The sequence below is a fragment of the Oncorhynchus mykiss genome, chromosome 18 (genome assembly GCF_013265735.2).
Source record: "Oncorhynchus mykiss isolate Arlee chromosome 18, USDA_OmykA_1.1, whole genome shotgun sequence".
NCBI classification, from domain to species: domain Eukaryota; kingdom Metazoa; phylum Chordata; class Actinopteri; order Salmoniformes; family Salmonidae; genus Oncorhynchus; species Oncorhynchus mykiss.
The window spans coordinates 61,309,518-61,324,808 of record NC_048582.1 but is presented as its reverse complement, the minus strand read 5'-3'; the positions used below and the strand labels follow the sequence as shown (position 1 = coordinate 61,324,808).

Below are 15,291 nucleotides of genomic sequence, written 5' to 3'. Positions count from 1 at the left end.
CCTCATCCACAGCACTAAACCACATCTTAATGTAGGCCTAATAACAGTGTAAATGTTAACATCCAATATAGCTTCTATTGTAACTAAATTATTCCCAAAGCCCAGACCATTCCCAGAGAAACAGTCCAGTTATGTCTTTCCCATTGCCGTGGTTTATGACTTGAGCAACCAGAAATGACAAGTCAAACTATTTTGGGGGCCCCTGTAAAACTGTCTTTAGTCACACAAGGTCATTTTGGACTATTCTAAGCCCATGGTACAACACTAGTACACAGCTGTGTATCAAAAGGGGTCAGCCTGACAACTTTAATTATATAAATAATTCTAAAACTTAAAACCCATGGTATGCTATGGTAATTGCAACATGAGTTTGAATGCATTTAGTGAGCTTAGCTTTGGTTTAATTCCATGGTTTAAAAATTTAAATGGGGGACATTTCAATCCACCCAGTACACAAAGCACAAATACTTTTAAAACCTAAATGCTCACTTGTGACACATTAAATACACAAACCAGCTAGGGTAGGCTACACAACGTCATTATCTCTGGTAGTAGTGTGTATGCCCATCCCTTTTCAAATACAATACTTTTAATGAATACACTATAATATATTTATATACCTTCTCCAGCCCAATTTAAATATTTTAACTTGCCATTAGTTTGTTATCATATAAATTACTTTATTCAATGAGTGTATTGCACCACCTACTGGATTATACCGAATAATGAGCAGAAGAGTTCAGTAACTAGAATGTGCCCTCTCATTTAGACACCATTTAGTTGCATGATAAACCGTGGGTTATGTTTGCCAGTAATACTGTAGCGGCTGTCCCCTCAGCGAAACAAAAATATACAGTTAGTCCAGAGTGAGTTCCAGATCATTTTATCCATCGCCGTATGGGAGCGGAACGTTCCGTATAATCTTGTTCGGCGCGTATACCCATATTTACGGTAACTCTACCGGTTAGCATACAAGATGGCGGCTCCCATAATAGAAACATGTCATGTCGCATGTTGTGCAAATCGAACCCCAAATGTTCTTTCATGGGGTCGTGGGGGGCTCATTGCTTATGGAACATGCAATTCTGTCGCTCTCTATGACCCACAGGTTATATATTTCTTTCACAATTTGAATTATTCGTGTCGTTGCAGTGGCAGCATAGGCTAGCTATAGCTAGCTACATCATCAGTCTCGTCATTTTTGACAGTTCACGTTAATCAGCTTTATTTTGTATTGTGCTAGGTGTCCTTATGTTGTTGTTTTTGCTGTGACAGTCAGCTGTACTCTTTTACATACCATTATACAGGAGAAGTGTGTTGTTGCTGTCCTCAATGGACATACCGGGAGGGTGAACACAGTCCAGTGGGTCCACAGAGAGGACTGTGGTGAGTAGATACCTGCATGCTTCATCCATTGCTTTGGTATGCTGATAATGTGCTTTATAATGTTCATCCAATGCTTTGGTATGCTGATAATGTGCTTTATAATGTTCATCCAATGCTTTGGTATGCTGATAATGTGCTTTATAATGTTCATCCAATGCTTTGATAGACTGTTTCTGACAATTGGTTGTTCTTCCCTGATGGCTGTTAAAGGTAGAGAAACTCACCTGGTGTCAGGAGGGTCTGACAGTCTAATGATTGTGTGGGAGGCCCATGATGGAAAGGTGTGTTTTAAAGCAATTTGAAGTAGGAATAGTCCTCAAACCAAATGTCAATGATCTGTATTGACACTTCTGTGTACATTTGATACATTATCTAAACACAGCAATAGTTTCACTAATATTGGTCCTTTCTAAGGCATATGTTTTGTGTTTGTGCCCCCTGCCCCAGTTTAAACAGTATGTTGAGTGTGTTGGGCATACTGGACCAGTGTGTGCTGTGGATGCCATCCACCTGGACAACAATAAGCTACTCATTGCCTCCACAGCCTCCGACTCCACTGTAAAACTATGGCTCTACACTGGGAGTAAAGGTAAGGGAAGCGTTTTTTGTCTCAGCGATAGACAAGTGTCCTGTCCAGCGGGTGTACTTGTACATCAAGTTGCCTCACGCTACAGGAACAGGAGATGAAACTAACTCGGGCAAGGCTACTTTACTTAGTTTTTTTGTGTGACATGGAACAGGTAAAGGAACTCTTTAGGACAGTCAGATTAGGTAAGGCAATCAGATCAGTGATGTTGGCCTTTGGACCTATGTAATGCACTACTTTTGACCAGGGCTCATAGGCCACCTCAGTAGTACTCTCAAGTAGTGATGGGGCGGCAGGGTAGCCTAGTGGTTAGAGTGTTGGACTAGTAACCGGAAGGTTGCGAGTTCAAACCCCCGAGTTGACACGGTACAAATCTGTCGTTCTGCCCCTGAAATTCTTATTAACTGTCTGTTCAGGGGCAGAAAGACAAATCTAGGCCGTCATTGAAAATAAGAATTTGTTCTTAACTGACTTGCCTAGTTAAATAAAGATAAAAATAAATAAAAAAGTACCCTGTCTCAACATGATTAGGTTACAAATGCCCACAATGTTAGCCAAAGAAGTCAGCTTATTTTATTTGAGACAGAGCGACGTGAGGTGGTAGGGTGAAGTTGCCCCTAGAAGTTGCCCCTAGACGCTGATCGTGGGTCAATTTAAAATAAAAATGTTATTTGTCACATGCTTCGTAAACAACAGGTGTAGACTAACAGTGAAATGCTTACTTACTTACTTGAAATCCTTTCCAACAATGCAGAGTTGAAGATAAATATTACAAACATTTAAATAGTGACACGAGGAATAAATACACGGTGAATAACAATAACGAGTAAAAAATAACATGGCTAAATACAGGGAGTACAAGTACTGGGTTGATGTGCAGGGGTATGAGGTGGCTATATACGTATATATAGGGGTGAAGTGACTAGGCAACAGGATCCATAATAGACTGAGCTGTATCAGCAGTGTATGTGGAGCAGTAGTGTATGTGGTATAAGTGTATGTGTGGCGTGAGTATGCATGTGTGCGAGTGTTTTGTTTGTGTGTGTGGGGGGGTAGAGTCCAGTGTGTGTACATAGTCAAGTGCAAGAGTTAATAAAAAAATAAAGGGTCAATGCAGGTAGTCCGGGTAACTATTTGGTTCGGTATTTAGCAGTCTTATGGCTTGGGTGGCTGGAGTCCATGACCATTTTTAAGGCCTTCCTCTGACATCGCCTGGTCCACAACTCCTGGATGGCAGGGAGCTTGGGCCCAGTGATGTAACATAACTGATCCCCCTCTCCCCAATCACCAATGTAGATGCATGTTCCCCAATAATGGATAAGGTTAGGATTGGATGAGGAAAGATGATCCTAGACCTGTACCTAGGGGAAACTTCACAACGAAGCAAAAGAGACATCTGTGAGTTAATCTGTGCTGAATTTTCCAGCTAGCCTGACATCTGCTGTTATGCTGTGGTAGCACAGACAACAGTCTGGTCATTTGAATCACAGCGTTTAATGAGTCATCACTTATCAGGTCTGATATTGTACTGATCTATTGTTACCGGTGTGGTTTCCACTCTATCATGACACCAGGATTGTATCAGGACATGGTTTGGTATCAAGGATATTATGCCGGTTCGTATTCATTAGTGCACAAGACATGGTGTCTAGTGAATACGACCCGGGATCACTCTGTTGTTTGCGTCCCAAATGGTACCCCGTTCCCTATATAGTGCACTACATTTGACCAGAGCCCTAGGGTGCCATTTGGGATGCTGGGATGTCATTATATTCACTGGACTGTTCTCTTCTCATCCTTATAAGTTCTAGGAGTGGAGGAAGGAGGATGAAGAGAATAGTGGGGGGGGGGGGGGGGGGGGGGGGTTACTGTAAATTAGCTGCTATCATCTTCCTCTTCTTTGATGATATTTCATAATAAAATCAGGCCCTATTCATTTTGATGTGAGTTTCTTGTCAGGTCAAAGTTAAAGTCATTTCCATGTATCTCAGTATCAGTGCTGTTTTCATTTGAGATCTGTCCCTGGTGGCGACATGTTGTTTCCTTTGTAGCATTGGTGGTTTTTTCCCTCTCTGGGTGTTAGTGGGTGTGGGGGGAAGCGAACGCTGATGTTACGTGACAGTCATGGAGATGGCCGTGTAGCCAAATGCTACTCTTTTTCCCTACAGAGTGCATTACTTTGACCAGATTGTTTTGGGCCCCGGTCAAAAGTAGTGCACTATATAGGGAATAGGGTGATATTTGGGACACTGGCTGGGTCTGTCCTCAAGGCATGTTGTCTGATGTAGCCCAGCTGGAGCTCTGCTACAAGTATGTGTTGCTAGTGCTAGCTAGTACCTGGAAGACCCCTGGGTTTCTGGGGAAAGGAGAGAAGTTCAATATGTCACCCTTTGACAAATGTCTCTGCAGCTAGCATCAATGGAACTATCCTGGCTATTAGCCATCTCACCTCTCTAGAATAAGTTAATGAAATCATCTCGGAACAGTTGATTTATGGAACCCAATGATTTTTCATAATTTTTATGCCCTATTATTAAGGCAAATTTTTCTGTATTTATTTTTCCTCTTTCTATGAAGCGGAGTGCACCCATACCATATCCTTTGGGAGCGGGTTTATGATGGATGTCTCGCTAGCGTGGTTGCCAGGCAGCAGAGGTAAGCTGTTTCCACAGCAGCAGTGAACCCTCCACACCTCAGATCATCTTGAAGTGTTCCGCATGTCATCTCGACTGCCTTTCACATGCCTGTTCCTTTTGATGCTTTGTCCGCCCCCCCTTCCTCCCCTCCACTCAATCTGTCTTAAAAACATGAGGCACATGCAAAATGTGTTATTATGCGGTCTGACTTCAGCAAGCGTGGCAGGACTAACACACTACACTCATTGCAGTTCCCATACTTGCCTGCGGGGGCGACGATTGCAGAATCCATTTGTATGCACAGTGCAATGGACAGGTAAGCTCAAGTAGCTGACTATATGGGCCAACAAATAAAGGTAATGTTAACATGAATACATTTAGTATGTTGGGTTAACGATGTTTAAACATATTTATTGACATTGATGCCGACCTTCTTCTTTCCCTGTGTCTCTGACAGTTCAGGAAAGTCCTCTCCTTGCAAGGGCATGAGGATTGGATCCGTGGTGTGGAGTGGGCCTGTGTAGGTGAGGACCGCACCACTGTTTTAAAAATCTGTTTCTTCATTGCCTTGTTTTATCTGGTGTGACTTACATAAATCTGACAAATAATCAGATAGTTTGACAAAATGGATTTGTGGTATAATCTGTATGTCCTGCTGGCTAGGTAGGTACAGGTGGTTGTGTCACCCTGCTGACTAGGTAGGTACAGGTGGTTGTGTCACCCTGCTGACTAGTTAGGTACAGGTGGTTGTGTAACTCTGCTGACTAGGTAGGTACAGGTGGTTGTGTAACCCTGCTGACTAGTTAGGTACAGGTGGTTGTGTAACCCTGCTGACTAGTTAGGTACAGGTGGTTGTGTAACCCTGCTGACTAGGTAGGTACAGGTGGTTGTGTAACCCTGCTGACTAGTTAGGTACAGGTGGTTGTGTAACCCTGCTGACTAGTTAGGTACAGGTGGTTGTGTCACCCTGCTGACTAGTTAGGTACAGGTGGTTGTGTAACCCTGCTGACTAGTTAGGTACAGGTGGTTGTGTCACCCTGCTGACTAGTTAGGTACAGGTGGTTGTGTCACCCTGCTGACTAGTTAGGTACAGGTGGTTGTGTCACCCTGCTGACTAGGTAGGTACAGGTGGTTGTGTCACCCTGCTGACTAGTTAGGTACAGGTGGTTGTGTAACCCTGCTGACTAGTTAGGTACAGGTGGTTGTGTCACCCTGCTGACTAGTTAGGTACAGGTGGTTGTGTAACCCTGCTGACTAGGTAGGTACAGGTGGTTGTGTCACCCTGCTGACTAGTTAGGTACAGGTGGTTGTGTCACCCTGCTGACTAGTTAGGTACAGGTGGTTGTGTCACCCTGCTGACTAGTTAGGTACAGGTGGTTGTGTCACCCTGCTGACTAGTTAGGTACAGGTGGTTGTGTAACCCTGCTGACTAGTTAGGTACAGGTGGTTGTGTCACCCTGCTGGCTAGTTAGGTACAGGTGGTTGTGTAACCCTGCTGACTAGGTAGGTACAGGTGGTTGTGTCACCCTGCTGACTAGTTAGGTACAGGTGGTTGTGTAACCCTGCTGACTAGTTAGGTACAGGTGGTTGTGTAACCCTGCTGGCTAGGTAGGTACAGGTGGTTGTGTCACCCTGCTGACTAGGTAGGTACAGGTGGTTGTGTCACCCTGCTGACTAGTTAGGTACAGGTGGTTGTGTAACTCTGCTGACTAGGTAGGTACAGGTGGTTGTGTAACCCTGCTGACTAGTTAGGTACAGGTGGTTGTGTAACCCTGCTGACTAGTTAGGTACAGGTGGTTGTGTAACCCTGCTGACTAGGTAGGTACAGGTGGTTGTGTAACCCTGCTGACTAGTTAGGTACAGGTGGTTGTGTAACCCTGCTGACTAGTTAGGTACAGGTGGTTGTGTCACCCTGCTGACTAGTTAGGTACAGGTGGTTGTGTAACCCTGCTGACTAGTTAGGTACAGGTGGTTGTGTCACCCTGCTGACTAGTTAGGTACAGGTGGTTGTGTCACCCTGCTGACTAGTTAGGTACAGGTGGTTGTGTCACCCTGCTGACTAGGTAGGTACAGGTGGTTGTGTCACCCTGCTGACTAGTTAGGTACAGGTGGTTGTGTAACCCTGCTGACTAGTTAGGTACAGGTGGTTGTGTAACCCTGCTGACTAGTTAGGTACAGGTGGTTGTGTCACCCTGCTGACTAGTTAGGTACAGGTGGTTGTGTCACCCTGCTGACTAGGTAGGTACAGGTGGTTGTGTAACCCTGCTGACTAGTTAGGTACAGGTGGTTGTGTAACCCTGCTGACTAGTTAGGTACAGGTGGTTGTGTCACCCTGCTGACTAGTTAGGTACAGGTGGTTGTGTCACCCTGCTGACTAGTTAGGTACAGGTGGTTGTGTCACCCTGCTGACTAGTTAGGTACAGGTGGTTGTGTCACCCTGCTGACTAGTTAGGTACAGGTGGTTGTGTCACCCTGCTGACTAGGTAGGTACAGGTGGTTGTGTAACCCTGCTGACTAGTTAGGTACAGGTGGTTGTGTAACCCTGCTGACTAGTTAGGTACAGGTGGTTGTGTCACCCTGCTGACTAGTTAGGTACAGGTGGTTGTGTAACCCTGCTGACTAGTTAGGTACAGGTGGTTGTGTCACCCTGCTGACTAGTTAGGTACAGGTGGTTGTGTAACCCTGCTGACTAGTTAGGTACAGGTGGTTGTGTAACCCTGCTGACTAGTTAGGTACAGGTGGTTGTGTAACCCTGCTGACTAGTTAGGTACAGGTGGTTGTGTCACCCTGCTGACTAGTTAGGTACAGGTGGTTGTGTAACCCTGCTGACTAGTTAGGTACAGGTGGTTGTGTAACCCTGCTGACTAGGTAGGTACAGGTGGTTGTGTCACCCTGCTGACTAGTTTGGTACAGGTGGTTGTGTAACCCTGCTGACTAGTTAGGTACAGGTGGTTGTGTAACCCTGCTGACTAGGTAGGTACAGGTGGTTGTGTAACCCTGCTGACTAGTTAGGTACAGGTGGTTGTGTAACCCTGCTGACTAGTTAGGTACAGGTGGTTGTGTAACCCTGCTGACTAGGTAGGTACAGGTGGTTGTGTAACCCTGCTGACTAGTTAGGTACAGGTGGTTGTGTAACCCTGCTGACTAGTTAGGTACAGGTGGTTGTGTAACCCTGCTGACTAGTTAGGTACAGGTGGTTGTGTAACCCTGCTGACTAGTTAGGTACAGGTGGTTGTGTAACCCTGCTGACTAGTTAGGTACAGGTGGTTGTGTCACCCTGCTGACTAGTTAGGTACAGGTGGTTGTGTAACCCTGCTGACTAGTTAGGTACAGGTGGTTGTGTCACCCTGCTGACTAGTTAGGTACAGGTGGTTGTGTAACCCTGCTGACTAGTTAGGTACAGGTGGTTGTGTAACCCTGCTGACTAGGTAGGTACAGGTGGTTGTGTCACCCTGCTGGCTAGTTAGGTACAGGTGGTTGTGTAACCCTGCTGACTCGTTAGGTACAGGTGGTTGTGTAACCCTGCTGACTAGGTAGGTACAGGTGGTTGTGTAACCCTGCTGACTAGGTAGGTACAGGTGGTTGTGTAACCCTGCTGACTAGTGGTTGTGTAACCCTGCTGACTAGTTAGGTACAGGTGGTTGTGTCACCCTGCTGACTAGTGGTTGTGTAACCCTGCTGACTAGTTAGGTACAGGTGGTTGTGTAACCCTGCTGACTAGTTAGGTACAGGTGGTTGTGTCACCCTGCTGGCTAGTTAGGTACAGGTGGTTGTGTCACCCTGCTGACTAGTTAGGTACAGGTGGTTGTGTCACCCTGCTGACTAGTTAGGTACAGGTGGTTGTGTCACCCTGCTGACTAGTTAGGTACAGGTGGTTGTGTCACCCTGCTGACTAGTTAGGTACAGGTGGTTGTGTAACCCTGCTGACTAGGTAGGTACAGGTGGTTGTGTCACCCTGCTGACTAGTTAGGTACAGGTGGTTGTGTAACCCTGCTGACTAGTTAGGTACAGGTGGTTGTGTAACCCTGCTGACTAGGTAGGTACAGGTGGTTGTGTAACCCTGCTGACTAGGTAGGTACAGGTGGTTGTGTCACCCTGCTGACTAGTTAGGTACAGGTGGTTGTGTCACCCTGCTGACTAGTTAGGTACAGGTGGTTGTGTCACCCTGCTGACTAGTTAGGTACAGGTGGTTGTGTCACCCTGCTGACTAGTTAGGTACAGGTGGTTGTGTCACCCTGCTGACTAGTTAGGTACAGGTGGTTGTGTCACCCTGCTGACTAGTTAGGTACAGGTGGTTGTGTAACCCTGCTGACTAGGTAGGTACAGGTGGTTGTGTAACCCTGCTGACTAGGTAGGTACAGGTGGTTGTGTCACCCTGCTGGCTAGTTAGGTACAGGTGGTTGTGTAACCCTGCTGACTAGGTAGGTACAGGTGGTTGTGTCACCCTGCTGACTAGTTAGGTACAGGTGGTTGTGTAACCCTGCTGACTAGTTAGGTACAGGTGGTTGTGTAACCCTGCTGACTAGGTAGGTACAGGTGGTTGTGTAACCCTGCTGACTAGGTAGGTACAGGTGGTTGTGTCACCCTGCTGGCTAGTTAGGTACAGGTGGTTGTGTAACCCTGCTGACTAGGTAGGTACAGGTGGTTGTGTAACCCTGCTGACTAGGTAGGTACAGGTGGTTGTGTAACCCTGCTGACTAGTTAGGTACAGGTGGTTGTGTCACCCTGCTGACTAGTTAGGTACAGGTGGTTGTGTCACCCTGCTGACTAGTTAGGTACAGGTGGTTGTGTAACCCTGCTGACTAGGTAGGTACAGGTGGTTGTGTAACCCTGCTGACTAGTTAGGTACAGGTGGTTGTGTAACCCTGCTGACTAGGTAGGTACAGGTGGTTGTGTAACCCTGCTGACTAGTTTGGTACAGGTGGTTGTGTCACCCTGCTGGCTAGTTAGGTACAGGTGGTTGTGTAACCCTGCTGACTAGTTAGGTACAGGTGGTTGTGTCACCCTGCTGGCTAGTTAGGTACAGGTGGTTGTGTCACCCTGCTGGCTAGTTAGGTACAGGTGGTTGTGTAACCCTGCTGACTAGTTAGGTACAGGTGGTTGTGTCACCCTGCTGGCTAGTTAGGTACAGGTGGTTGTGTAACCCTGCTGACTAGTTAGGTACAGGTGGTTGTGTCACCCTGCTGGCTAGTTAGGTACAGGTGGTTGTGTAACCCTGCTGACTAGGTAGGTACAGGTGGTTGTGTAACCCTGCTGACTAGTTAGGTACAGGTGGTTGTGTCACCCTGCTGACTAGGTAGGTACAGGTGGTTGTGTAACCCTGCTGACTAGTTAGGTACAGGTGGTTGTGTCACCCTGCTGACTAGTTAGGTACAGGTGGTTGTGTCACCCTGCTGACTAGGTAGGTACAGGTGGTTGTGTCACCCTGCTGACTAGTTAGGTACAGGTGGTTGTGTCACCCTGCTGGCTAGTTAGGTACAGGTGGTTGTGTAACCCTGCTGACTAGTTAGGTACAGGTGGTTGTGTAACCCTGCTGACTAGTTAGGTACAGGTGGTTGTGTCACCCTGCTGACTAGTTAGGTACAGGTGGTTGTGTCACCCTGCTGACTAGTTAGGTACAGGTGGTTGTGTCACCCTGCTGGCTAGTTAGGTACAGGTGGTTGTGTAACCCTGCTGACTAGTTAGGTACAGGTGGTTGTATAACCTTGCTGACTAGTTAGGTACAGGTGGTTGTGTCACCCTGCTGACTAGTGGTTGTGTAACCCTGCTGACTAGGTAGGTACAGGTGGTTGTGTAACCTTGCTGACTAGTTAGGTACAGGTGGTTGTGTCACCCTGCTGACTAGGTAGGAAACAGGTGGTTGTGTAACCCTGCTGACTAGTTAGGTACAGGTGGTTGTGTAACCCTGCTGACTAGTTAGGTACAGGTGGTTGTGTCACCCTGCTGGCTAGTTAGGTACAGGTGGTTGTGTAACCCTGCTGACTAGTTAGGTACAGGTGGTTGTATAACCTTGCTGACTAGTTAGGTACAGGTGGTTGTGTCACCCTGCTGACTAGTGGTTGTGTAACCCTGCTGACTAGGTAGGTACAGGTGGTTGTGTAACCTTGCTGACTAGTTAGGTACAGGTGGTTGTGTCACCCTGCTGACTAGGTAGGAAACAGGTGGTTATGTAACCCTGCTGACTAGTTAGGTACAGGTGGTTGTGTAACCCTGCTGACTAGTTAGGTACAGGTGGTTGTGTCACCCTGCTGACTAGTTAGGTACAGGTGGTTGTGTAACTCTGCTGACTAGGTAGGTACAGGTGGTTGTGTAACCCTGCTGACTAGTTAGGTACAGGTGGTTGTGTCACCCTGCTGACTAGTTAGGTACAGGTGGTTGTGTCACCCTGCTGACTAGTTAGGTACAGGTGGTTGTGTAACCCTGCTGACTAGTTAGGTACAGGTGGTTGTGTCACCCTGCTGACTAGTTAGGTACAGGTGGTTGTGTCACCCTGCTGACTAGTTAGGTACAGGTGGTTGTGTCACCCTGCTGACTAGGTAGGTACAGGTGGTTGTGTCACCCTGCTGACTAGGTAGGTACAGGTGGTTGTGTAACCCTGCTGACTAGTTAGGTACAGGTGGTTGTGTCACCCTGCTGGCTAGTTAGGTACAGGTGGTTGTATAACCCTGCTGACTAGGTAGGTACAGGTGGTTGTGTCACCCTGCTGACTAGTTAGGTACAGGTGGTTGTGTAACCCTGCTGACTAGTTAGGTACAGGTGGTTGTGTCACCCTGCTGACTAGTTAGGTACAGGTGGTTGTGTCACCCTGCTGACTAGGTAGGTACAGGTGGTTGTGTCACCCTGCTGACTAGGTAGGTACAGGTGGTTGTGTAACCCTGCTGACTAGGTAGGTACAGGTGGTTGTGTCACCCTGCTGACTAGTTAGGTACAGGTGGTTGTGTAACCCTGCTGACTAGTTAGGTACAGGTGGTTGTGTCACCCTGCTGACTAGGTAGGTACAGGTGGTTGTGTAAACCACTCCAGAGGTACTCCAGCAGTGCTCTGTTCAGTGCTACATCATAAATGGCTGCATGTATCACTGTATGTATCACTGTATGCCCTTTATATAGTGTGTTACTTTTGATCAGAGTCCTATTTATTAATTATTTTATTTCACCTTTATTTAACTAGGCCAGTCAAGAACAAATTCTTATTTTACAATGGTGGCGTGCCAAACCTTCCCCTGCCCCGGCCAAACCTTCCCCTGCCCCGGCCAAACCTTCCCCTGCCCCGGCCAAACCTTCCCCTGCCCCGGCCAAACCTTCCCCTGCCCCGGACGAACCTTCCCCTGCCCCGGCCAAACCTTCCCCTGCCCCGGCCAAACCTTCCCCTGCCCCGGACGAACCTTCCCCTGCCCTGGCCAAACCTTCCCCTGCCCCGGACGACTCTGGGACAATTTTGCGCCGCCCTATGGGACTCCCGATCACGGCCAGTTGCGATACAGCCTGGATTCAAACTAGGGTCTGTAGTGACGCCTCTAGCATTGAGGTGCAGTGCCTTAGACCGCTGCGCCACTCGGGAGCCCTATTGGGCCGGGTCAAAAGTAGTGCACAGGGTGCCATTTGGGATGCACCCCAGGGTTTGTAAAAGCTATTCCATCTCCTTCACCGACCCTCATCACTAGACTCATCCCACTCAGTTGATGACTTACTCCAAGCTGGTCGGCCAGTATTGGCAGAGACACAGTGTGTCCCAAATGGCACCATATTCCCTACATAGTGCACTATTTTTAACCAGAGACTCTGATCGAAAGTAGTGCACTATATAGGGAATAGGGTGCCGTTTGGGATGCTGTCAGAGATTAATTTATATGCACCAGCCCCACAGGCAGGGTAAAATTGCTCTCCACCTTAAAAGGGTAAAAGAAAATGAAAATGTGTCCTTTTATGACTGGGACGTCTGTTTAATTAGATTTCACTTTTGTAGACGGACGTCTTTCCATAATGCATGAAACGGCTGCAGCAGAGCCCAGTCAATGCTTTATTTCTCCCCCCTCTCTCAGATACACTGTATCCTTCAAGCAGCTATTTCCACAGCCCTGTCTTTTGAGATCAGTCTTTTTCATTCCAGCCCTTGTTAGGACATGGTTCAGCCAATGTTCTGACATTTTGTGGTGACTAAAGGTCCCCCCCCTCTCGTCACAGGAGTAAAGGTATTAGCCCTGGTGTCCTGGCCCCCTCATACTACCATGGCCATCTAATCACCCCGTTTCTTTCAACTTCTCTCCTCGCTCTCTTCTCCAGGTAGTCGTAGTTGGAGAAAGAGTGGTTAACTGCCTTGTTCAGGGGCAGAAAGACAGATTTTTACCTTGTCAGCTCAGGGATTCGATCTTGCAACCATTCGGTTACTAGTCCAACGCTCTAATGACTAGGCTACCTGCCACCCCCGGAATAAATAAAGGTTCAATTAATAAAAGTTAATAAATAAAGAATAAATAAATAAAGGTTAAAGGTTAATAAATAAAGAATAAATAAATAAAGGTTAAAGGTTAATAAATAAAGAATAAATAAATAAAGTTTAAAGGTTAATAAATAAAGGTTAAAGGTTAATAAATAAAGGTTAAAGGTTAATAAATAAAGGTTAAAGGTTAATAAATAAAGGTTCAAGGTTAATAAATAAAGGTTAAAGGTTAATAAGTTAATAAATAAAGGTTAAAGGTTAATAAATAAAGGTTAAAGGTTAATAAATAAAGGTTAAAGGTTAATAAATAAAGGTTAAAGGTTAATAAATAAAGGTTAAAGGTTAATAAATAAAGGTTAAAGGTTAATAAATATAGGTTAAAGGTTAATAAATAAAGGTTAAAGGTTAATAAATAAAGGTTAAAGGTTAATAAATAAAGGTTCAAGGTTAATAAATAAAGGTTCAAGGTTAATAAATAAAGGTTCAAGGTTAATAAATAAAGGTTCAAGGTTAATAAATCAAGGTTAATAAATAAAGGTTAAAGGTTAATAAATAAAGGTTAAAGGTTAATAAATAAAGGTTCAAGGTTAATAAATAAAGGTTCAAGGTTAATAAATCAAGGTTAATAAATAAAGGTTAAAGGTTAATAAATAAAGGTTAAAGGTTAATAAATAAAGGTTAAAGGTTAATAAATAAAGGTTAAAGGTTAATAAATAAAGGTTAAAGGTTAATAAATAAAGGTTAAAGGTTAATAAATAAAGGTTAAAGGTTAATAAATAAAGGTTAAAGGTTAATAAATATAGGTTAAAGGTTAATAAATAAAGGTTAAAGGTTAATAAATATAGGTTAAAGGTTAATAAATAAAGGTTAAATTAAAATCAACTAATGTCTACCTCCATGCTGGCAGACGGGGATCTGTTACTGGCCAGCTGTGCTCAGGATTGTCTGATCCGGGTTTGGAGGCTGGTTGCCAAGTCTAGGACGAAGAGAAACGCGCAGGAAGAACGCACCATTAGGATGTCTGAAGATGTCTTTACACTGACACAGAACGGTGAGCAGACAGCATCATGTTTCATTAGAAAAATGTGTTGATTAGAATTATTAAAAATGAATGATTAAATCAAAACTTCAGGTTTGAGTCACTTTCACAGTCTGTTTCAATGTCTGTCTAGCAAGAAGAATCAAGAATCACGTGATCATTAATGTGAATGTCATCATTGTTGATGTTCGTTGAATTGATGCCTTTATATTTAAATGTATTTTAAATGTCGTTATTTTAATCGGGGGAAATTTGTATTGTTTGATCCCTGGCAACAACCGTACAATTCTAAAACATGCCTTTTAACTGAATAAGTTATCACACAAATGTGGATGGAGTTTGTGATTGTACAATCATACCGTTCGACTTTAGATTCATGCATGTTGTCTTTTTGCCCCAGATGCGTCCTCAGCATTTGCAGTGACGCTAGAGTCAGTCCTTGCCGGCCACGAGAACAAGGTCTATGGAGTCCACTGGCAGCCCCCTGTCATCAAAGGTACTTTACTGTCAACCTATACGCCATTTGTTCCCCAGATCACACTTGACTTATTTCACTGTGATGTGGAGGTGTCATACTAAATGATTTCATGGGGATGGAGGGAGAGTGATTTGTTCCACACGCCCATGACATCAGAAAGGGTGAACCCTGAACTCTTTTAATAGTTCACATCACTCACTGTCTGTCCGCTGCGGTACTTTCATGATGTTTTTATCCATCCAACCCGCGTTGCTGTATTGTGGCTCCGAGGAAGACGTTTCTCCTAGGTACAGTTTAGCATCATGGGGCGATTTCACTACTGTGTTCCTTCATTGTGAAGCTCTTTGTCTCCCCTACAGGTGGCGACCAGCACCAGGCTCTGAGCCTGCTCTCTGCTTCCATGGACAAGACCATGATCCTGTGGGCTCAGGAGGAAGGCTCAGGGGTGTGGGTGGAGCAGGTCAGTGTCTACTTCTGGTTGTGTCCCAAACAGCACCCTGTTCCCCATAGGGCACTACTTTGGTCTCTGGTCTTAATAGGGTGGCGCTCAGGACAGAGACCTGTGGTAAAGGTCACCCCCCCCACACACACACACTCCTGTCTCTCTCTCTCTCTCTCTCTCTCTCTCTGTCAATTCAATTCAAGGGGCTTTATTGGCATGGGAAACATGTGTTACATTGCCAAAGCAAGTGAGGTAGATAATATACAAAAGTGAAATAAACAATAA

General features: G+C 45.4%; 1 protein-coding gene across 2 annotated transcripts in view; it reads left to right on the top strand.

Moving 5' to 3' along the window:
- The first annotated feature begins 947 nt into the window (after positions 1-947).
- Positions 948-15,291, top strand: part of elp2 (elongator acetyltransferase complex subunit 2) — a 56,581-nt gene continuing 42,237 nt past the window's right edge. For both annotated transcript variants that reach the window (XM_036953440.1, XM_036953441.1), the window contains exons 1-10: positions 948-1,108; positions 1,308-1,386; positions 1,597-1,667; positions 1,834-1,975; positions 4,550-4,627; positions 4,860-4,924; positions 5,066-5,132; positions 13,955-14,098; positions 14,487-14,582; positions 14,924-15,024. In XM_036953440.1, coding sequence (XP_036809335.1) covers positions 977-1,108; positions 1,308-1,386; positions 1,597-1,667; positions 1,834-1,975; positions 4,550-4,627; positions 4,860-4,924; positions 5,066-5,132; positions 13,955-14,098; positions 14,487-14,582; positions 14,924-15,024 — 975 coding nt within the window. In that variant the 5' untranslated portion in view covers positions 948-976. The remainder of the gene's footprint in view (positions 1,109-1,307; positions 1,387-1,596; positions 1,668-1,833; positions 1,976-4,549; positions 4,628-4,859; positions 4,925-5,065; positions 5,133-13,954; positions 14,099-14,486; positions 14,583-14,923; positions 15,025-15,291) is intronic.